The 8,575-nt window shown below is 58.9% G+C and overlaps 1 protein-coding gene across 2 annotated transcripts in view; it reads left to right on the top strand.

The window, feature by feature from the left end:
• Positions 1-1,401: 1,401 nt before the first annotated feature.
• The window catches only part of PPFIA4 (PTPRF interacting protein alpha 4), a gene marked incomplete at both ends in the record, with an annotated part of 33,682 nt that continues 26,508 nt past the window's right edge, over positions 1,402-8,575 (top strand). For both annotated transcript variants that reach the window (XM_080358138.1, XM_080358137.1), the window contains one exon: positions 1,402-1,638. In XM_080358138.1, coding sequence (XP_080214264.1) covers positions 1,402-1,638 — 237 coding nt within the window. The remainder of the gene's footprint in view (positions 1,639-8,575) is intronic.

The following is an 8,575-nucleotide window of genomic DNA, read 5'->3' as shown; positions in this document are numbered from 1 at the left end:
TGGGTGGGCTGGTCCCCAGGGCAGCTGTGGTGACAGTGGCACATCGAGCCTCGCTGCTGGGGACCCTCGTCCGGCCGCAGTGGGCTGAAGCTCCCTTGAACATCTGTGTCACCAAAAAGCCCTGTCTGGCATCTTACTTGTGTCTGGGATGGGGACATCGCAGCCTCTGACACTGGTGGGTTTGGGCTGTGGAAGTGGAGCTGAGGCTGCAGGTACCAGCATCACCCCTGGGTTCAAATCCCTGGCTCCAGCCATGCTTTAATCCAGCCTAAATCTAAGCTGCTGCCCAAGTTGGCAGCTCTGCTGCTGCCTCCATCCCCCGTGTAGAGATTTGACTGACACTCAGTGGCCAGTCCCACCACATCTGTCCCTGTTGGGGCGCCAGGGAAGGTGGGGGTGAACATTAATCTGATCATTCAACTCATTTATTGCTGTAACTTCATGCCAGGTTTGGGCCAAACTCAGGTTTGAGCCTGGTTTTCTGCAAAGGGAGAGTTTCTGTGGCTGGGGGACACTTAGGCCATGGGGTCCCTGGGCCATCAGGTGCTCCGCAGAGGGGACAGGATTTTGGGACGGGATCTCAGCCCCAGATATGTGAATGCCAAAGGCTATTTAAGGATTTGGGGGTCCCAGGGATGCTGTTCCCTGCAGCTCCATACCACACGGGACACAGTGGGGTGCCACAACCTGACACAGCCCATTCATGGGTGCTGAGCCCACATGTTGCAGCCCTCTAGGTTTTGGTGGGGGGCAAAGGGTGCTGGGCAAGTGCCCTGGGCATTTTGAGGGCAGCAGGAGGGATCTGATCTCTGTCCCCTGTTCTGTAGGTCACTGCTGTGTGTTTGAAGAGCTGTGATGCCAAACGGAGACACATTCCCGCACCTGCGGTGACCATCCCATCCAGCCGTGGGGACAGCGGCCCATCGTCACCGGGACCCTCCTCAGCATGTCCCACCAGCCCAAATATCCCCCGGACCCTCTCTGTGCTGCCACCAGCTTGGCCACCCCACTGGGACGAGTCCTCAAGGGTGGCTTTGTCCCCCTCTGAACACCCCGTGGCTCACTGATGCTGCAGCCCCTCCGAAAGGTGTCAGAGAGGTGACACAAGGGACCCTGGCAGTGACAAGCAGTCGAGCGGAGGGATTTAAGACGACGAGGGCCTTGTCAGCGCTAAGGACGTCCCTCCATCCTCACCGGAGTGATGCCAGCTTCTGCTTAGCACCCAAGAAGAAGGGATGGGGGATCCCCCCCACCTTCATCACCCTATTGTCCCCTCCCATGCTGGCTCCCTTGACCCACGGGAGCCCATAGCGATGTGATAGGGGCCTCGCGGCTCAAGAGCACCCACCGCCCCCCGCACCGGGCACCTTCAGGACCCTTGCCCACCTGTCGCGCCCCACCATGATGTGCGAGGTGATGCCCACCATCAGCGAGGGGGACCCTCTGGGTCCCCCGCAGGGCTCCGAGGCGGACGCCGACTTCGAGCAGCTGATGGTGAACATGCTGGATGAGAGGGACAAGCTGCTGGACACCCTGCGGGAGACCCGCGAGACGCTCTCTGTCACCCAGAGCCGCTTGCAGGAGACCCTCCGGGAGCGCGACCAGCTCCAGAGACAGCTCAACTCGGCCCTCCCGCAGGTAAGGACCTGACCCCGGGGTGAGCAGGAGCCTCCGCTGAGGGACACGAAGGCCATTGGCCACTTGGATGTCATTTATAGCTCACGCCTTTAGGAAGGTCCACCTGATGTGACAGTGGTGATGTTGCTGGGTGTGTTGTCTCTCGTTCCAATACTAAAACCTGTGTGTATTCCCAGGCCAGTCCACAAGCAGCTCAGACATCTCCCATTCTCCCCTGTACCCTACTGGTCTGTGAGTCGATGGGGGCAGGTGTGGGACTGCAGTCCCTTCTGTTACACAGAGGAATGCGGACAGAGAAGGGGCAAAACCTCCTGAGGACACGCCAGGTCCGATCTAAACCCTCCCTGACACAACTTGAGGCTGTTTCCTCTCTGAGGAATCCCTGCTCTGCTCTCACAGGGGACAGCAGCTCAGGAGGAGGACAGCCTGTGTCCCCATCCACAGAGCTGGACTTGTCCTGGTTCTGCTCGGTCTCCCAAAAGCAAAACACCCGGCAATGCTTCCCCATGGCATCTGGGGTCCCTGTGGATGAGCTGTGCCCTGTCCTACTGGGTGCAGCAGGGCCACCGCCACCTCCCGTATCCCCGCTGCTCCGGAGAGAGCAAGCCAGGTCACCCTGAGCGCACACCACCCGCCCCGCCGCAGCGCCTCGGATTAAGGCACCGCGTGGATTTAGTCTCCGCTGCCACTCCAATAAAGGGACCGCGGTGCCTCGGCGCGAGCGGCGTGCGGACGGAGCAAACTGGGTCAGCGCAGAGGGACTCAGTGGCAGTGCTGGCACCCACCAGGCTGCCGGCTGCCCCGCGCCAGCCGGGGCCGTCCCCAGCCCCCTGTCCTGCAACCAGGGATGTGATCGGGGGGTGACAGATGGGAGCTACCGCTGCCCCCCGCCGCCCTGCCTGTCCCCGCATGGGCAGGGGGGCTCAGCGCACGGGCACAGTGTTCCCCGCTGCCCGTCGTGCCGCTCGCCCTCGAGGGAGATGAGGGCTCGGCATGAACCTGGGGAGCAAACCCAAAGCTGTTCACCTGCCCAATGGGACTAATCCCAGCATGTGCATGTACCAGGTAAGCAGGACGCGGTGGGTCCCTTTCCCGGGGGGTTGTGCAGGGGCTTTCCATGGGCCTGTGCCATCCTTGTCCTCCTCTGTGAGCCCTTGTGCCCAAGAGATTATTGTAACATCTCAGACCCTGTTGGGACGGGATTTGAAGTAGATTGCTTGGAGGAGGGGATTGCTTGAAGCTGGTGAAGGAGCTGGAGCACAAGTGTGATGGAGCGGCTGAGGGAGCTGGGGGGTTCAGCTGGAGAACAGGAGCTGAGGGGAGACCTTCTGATCTCTGAACTGCCTGAAAGGAGCTTGGAGCCAGGGAGGTCGGGCTCTGCTCCCCAGGAACAAGCACCAGGAGCAGAGGAAACGGCCTCAAGTTGCGCCAGGGGAGGTTGAGGTTGGATGTGGGGAACAATTTCTTCCCCAAAGGGCTGTGGGGCATTGGAACAGGCTGCCCAGGGCAGTGCTGGAGTCACCATCCCTGGAGGGTTGGACATGGACATGAGGTTCTCAGGACATGGGGCAGTGCCAGGGGTGGGGGAACAGTTGGACTCCATGATCTTGAGGGTCGCTTCCAACCAAAATGACTCTGTGAGTCTAAGAAACCTCCTTTTTGGGGCAGGGTTGGGCACCCAGGGGGCTGACAGCCCTTTGCTGGTGTCACCAAGCCCTGGTTGTGTGGTGGCTGTGCTGCCTGGCGATGTCGGGTGGGTGCTGGCCTGGGATGTGACACTGTGTCCTCCCAGGGCACAGCAGCAGCTGGATGTGTCTGTGTCGGCACAGGATCTGCATTGTCGGCAGAGCCATCGGTGGGGTGGGCAGGGGATGTATGTGTGGGGCAAACCCCGGCGTGGGGCGGGCAGGGATGCTCCATGATGCTCCTGCCCGTAGCTCCTGTCCCCCCTTGCTCGTGCAGGGTTTGGCTGCCACGTGGCCACGCCACCCCGCTCCAATCCATGGGGACATCCCTCAACCCCCAAAAGGCAGAACTCCGGGGCGATTTCCCGGGGAAACTAAGCTGCCTTAATGCGTCTTACATGATTTATTTATTCATGTGGGAATGCTCAACGCGACTTAATCGGGCTGAAAGCTCTCGGCTCCAATCCCTCTGCCTGTGCAGGGGGTGTGCGGCTGAGGACCAAGTCCTGGCGAGGATTGGGGGGCTCTCAGCAGCCCCATGGGGCTCCCAGCTCAACCCCTGCTCTCCTGGGTGTAGGAACCACCTGGGAATGTGACATGCAGGACTCCAGGTGTGTCCAGATGTGTTCCAAGAGCATGGGGTGGCACTTAGTGAGATGGCACTTCTCCCTGCCCTGCCGAGACCTGGGGGTTTGGCAGGAGTCCCTGTCCCTATTTGTGTCAGGAGGAGAACAGGCTCCCAAATCTCACAGGAGCTGCTCTGCTTGGGGCTATTGATGGCCACGAAAAACTCCTGCGATTCTTCCTTCCAGGCCCCACTCTGCTGAGCCTTTGCTGCCTCTTGGGGCTGCCAAAGGAGCTGAGAACTGGACTTTTTGGCGTGGGCAGACACCCTAAGACTCCTCAAGCTCCCTGGACATCCCTTTGCAGCTGGAGAGGGTCCTGGCATGAAACAATTACCCCAAATCCCTCCCATTTAGCTTCAAATTATATCTAGAGTTAGTACTTGCAAAAAGCAACATGGAAATAGGAACTGCAGAGGCTGCAAGCCGAGGGAAAATACTCGTTGGGTGAGACCTTTAAAGTGTCTCAAGGTTTTGGGGAAGGACGGAGGGGTCTGGTGGTTCAGCACTGGAGCTGGTCACCCTCCCACAATACCAGGATGCTGAGATGTTGGGTTCCTACTCGCTCAGCTGCACAATGCTCCTCTCCAAACAATCATGGGTGGAAATACACATCATGACCACAGGTTGAGAAGGGAGGACACCGATTCCATACAGAAGATCCCTGCAGAGTCACAGAGCTGTTGCAGAGCGGTCCAGGACATGTCACCGCGCTGCCCAGCGCCGGCAGTGGGTGATGGTCGAAGCACTGGGTTTACCCAGCAGGATTTAATCTTCGTAATCCCATGCTACACGCTGCTGGGGTTGTGTTTATCCCTTCAACTGTGACTTAGGGCTTTCTCGTCGTTCCGTACCGCTCCTGGGATGAGGAGAAACCACAGTGATGGGTCTGCAGGCTCCCAGCGCAGGCAGACGGACGGGGCTCCATCCCTTACGTGCCGAGTCAGCAGTGCTGCTTTCCCATCGCGGGCATCCTTCCCACATCACCCTCCGGCACACGCCTGGCCCGTCAGGAGCAATCACTCCAATTAGGGGCTTTAAAATGCCGTTAATCCCGCAGCTGGAGCTGGTTCGTTCCCGAGGCTCGGGCGCATTGGAGCAGCGACCGCACTCCTGTCACAAATGGGGGAATTTTGCTTGTTTTGGTGCAATCTTGCTGCATTGCTGTGGATGGCATGGGGAAAGGCAGAATCATAGAATCACAGGACGGTTTGTGTTGAAGGCACCTTCCCAGCTCCCCCAGTGCCCCCCTGCCATGAGCAGGGACATCTGCACCAGCTCAGGGTGCTCAGAGCCCCGTCCAGCCTGGCCTGGGATGTCTCCAGGGATGGTTCATCCACCACCTCTCTGGGTACCTGGGCCAGGCTCTCACCACCCTCAAGCAGAAGACGGTTCTGGGCAGAGAATTTTTGCATTTCAGCTTTTTCATGCTATGAATCTCCTCCCCCTGAGCTTCCTAAACCTTTCCTTGCCTTCTGTCTCCGTGTAGCTGGTTTCTAATCTCCCTCCAGCTCTTCCCCATTGATGCAGCCAAGGAGAAGACCCAGAACCCCAGGCGTGCCTGGCACTGACCAAATATCCCAACCCTGAGCCACAACACCCTGTTTCAATACCTCATGCGGTGTTCTGGGTCTCCCTCCCTGCTCCGACAGTGCAAAGAGCATATGTCCCCTTGCTCCCTCCTGCCCTAGAACCTGGGACTGAGCCCAGCCAGTCGCGCTTGGGGTGGTTTGGTTTTAATCTAAATGAGCCATTTCCCAGGCTGCTGGGCTCCCTGCAGGGCTCCCAGGGCTGTGTCTCATCATCCGTGCTTTGAGTGAAGATCAGGCACCTCTCCTTCACTTTCTAATCCATTTATAGGTGTCCCTGCTTAGGTTCAGAGCTTATTGGAGCCGGGGACAGGCAGCTGCATCTCCTGGGAAACTCTTGGCAGAGGAAAATCACCCAGATCCTCTTTATTACCACTTCTCTGGGACTTATGGCAATGGCATAGTGATGGAGTGGGGTGAAAGCTGTGTTCCACAGTGTGACACTGCAGCCAGCAGCTGGGGACAGCTTGTCCTCATGTCCCCAAACTCACCTGGTGCTGCCGGTGGCTCAGAAGCCGGGTGGCAGTGCTGGGGCAGACGTCTGGCACAACCGGGGCTGCTGGAAGGAGCTACAGGTGGGTGCTGGAGTGATTTATGCCTAATTTTTATTCCCAAGGCATCCAAATCAGGATTTCAAGTGCCCCCAGCCCTGTGTGCTCAGCTGACCCTTCCTGCTGCCCCGTCTCACCGCAATGGTGTTGAGAGTCAGGCTCTGCTCCCCAGGAACAAGCGCCAGGAGCAGAGGAAACGGCCTCAAGTTGCGCCAGGGGAGGTTGAGGTTGGATCTGGGAACAATTTCTTCCCCAAAGGGCTGTGGGGCATTGGAACAGGCTGCCCAGGGCAGTGCTGGAGTCACCATCCCTGGAGGGCTGGACAGACGGACATGAGGTTCTCAGGACATGGGGCAGTGCCAGGGGTGGGAGAACAGTTGGACTCAATGAGCTTGAGGGTCTTTCCCAACCAAGATGATTCTATGTTTTTATTTTTGGTGGTAAATGCCTCTTTTTGCAGCCTTTCCCCAAGGAAAAACAGTTATGGTGGTGCCTTTTATTTACTGTGGGATGCCCCAGCCCTGCTGGGTGCAGGGCACAGGATCCAACCAGCCGCTCCTGGGGGTCCGGGGGGCTCGGAGAGGAGCACCCGCTGGGATGGGTTGGGCAGGAGCTTTGTGCTGTGCCAGGAGCGGAGCCACCGCCTCGCTGACCCGCTGACCCGTGGATCGCATCGGGCTTGCAGGGTGGGGGCTGCTCGTCTCTCTCCAGTGGATTTTCTCTCTCTTAATCCCCTTGCTTTGGGGATGGAAGCCTGATTGCGGGCGCAAGCTGTACAGCTGGGCCAGCCCGAGCGGGTGGTGAGGAGGGCTGAGCGCTGACCGTCACCGTCCCCAGCGTGGCATCGCACCCCCATTCCCTTGCTACCCCCACTGCTTTGTCCTATCCATCCTGCACTCCCCGTATCCCTGTTCACACCGGCAGGGACAGCATCCATGCCCATGGGGCAGAGCAGGAGATTTCCACCCTTGGCAGATATGGGGGTTTGGATCTTTAGCGTCCCCACTGGGACAGGGTCCACAGCCAAGGTGTCACCCGTTGTTACAGCTTGGGCTGCTGAAGGACATTCCCGGGGCCATCGCAGCTGCGACGATGCTTTTACTGAGCTCCTTCAGCCTCGCCGCCAGTCTCCTGATGTATCGAGGGACTGGGGGAGTGACACATCCCAATGTCTGAAGCAGCCAGCGGTGCACGGGCACCTGCTCCAACACCTCTCGCTGCTGCTCTCGCTCCCCCACCGGCGTTCCCAGCCCCGATATAATCCCCGGGGATGCTCGCGAGCTGCTGGCTCTGGCGCAGCACTTGCATAACCCAGCGGAGCCACACGTGTGTCAGCGGCTGTGCGAGCGGTAATCCCCGCCGGCGCACAACGCGGCTCCGGGAGCTGCTTGGCCAGCACAACCATCCCTGGGGAAACAGCTCTGCGGGGGGGGGGCAGGGGTGCTTTGGAGGGCTCTGAGATGGTGCAGAGGTTGGAGAGGGAGGTTTGGGATGCTGTGAATGATTTGGGAGACAACTGATGGGGACACAGATGACCTAAAGGCTGGAGTGGTCCCTGGGGAAGCGATCGGTCTGCCCTGGTGAGGCCCCATCTGCAGAACTTGGTCCAGTTCTGGGCTCCCCAGTTTAAGAATGACAAGGGATTACTGGGGAGAGTCCAGTGGAGTCTGCTAAGGAAAGGCTGAGAGAGCTGGGGCTGTTCAGCTGGAGAAGAGAAGCTGAGAGGGATCTGATCAATGGGATCAATATCTCAGGGTGGGTGTCAGAGGATGGACCAGACTCTGTTCAGTGGTGCCCAAAGCCAGGGTGAGGGGCAACGGGCACAGACTGAAACACAGGAGGCTCCATGTGAACATGAGCAGAAACTTGTTTGCTGGGAGGTGCCAGAGCCTGGCCCAGGCTGCCCAGAGCGGGTGTGGAGTCTCCTGCTCTGAGCCATTCAAACCCCCTGGACCCACCTGTGTGATCTGCTCTGTGACCCTGCGTGAGCAGGGCTGGGCTGGGGATCTGCAGAGCTCCTGCAGCCCAACCAGCCTGGGGTCCTGGGATCCTGTGATTCTGTGAGTGGGGCTGGAAAGGAGCTGAGGGACTCGGTGATGCTGGGGTGAGGATGTTGGGTGGCAGCAGCGCTGAGGCCTGGGGCTGGGCAGCAAAGCAGCTGTTTGTAGGGATGATTATGACCTGGGCTGCTGTGATTGCTGTTTCGCTTCCTCCACGTGGCGACGTGCTCAGGTCCTGTCCCCCTGTGGGGTGACAGCATCACCGGTGACACCACCATCCCTACCAACCACCACAGCAGTGTGAGCAGGTTGGGGTGGGAAGGGAGAGGGAACATCCAGCTGGGACAAACGGAGATTAAAAAGCTCTTGATTCCTTGTAGGGACATCAGCTGTTGCAGGAGGTTTCACTTTGAGCTGTGCAGAGCATTTGATTCAGCCTAAGCCTCAACGTTTTGCTTCAGTTTGAAGGGGTTTTATTTATTTAACTTG

This window comes from Nesoenas mayeri (assembly GCF_963082525.1).
Source record: "Nesoenas mayeri genome assembly, chromosome: 23".
In the NCBI taxonomy this organism is placed as follows: Eukaryota; Metazoa; Chordata; class Aves; order Columbiformes; family Columbidae; genus Nesoenas; species Nesoenas mayeri.
This window is presented reverse-complemented; position numbering and strand designations above follow the sequence as displayed.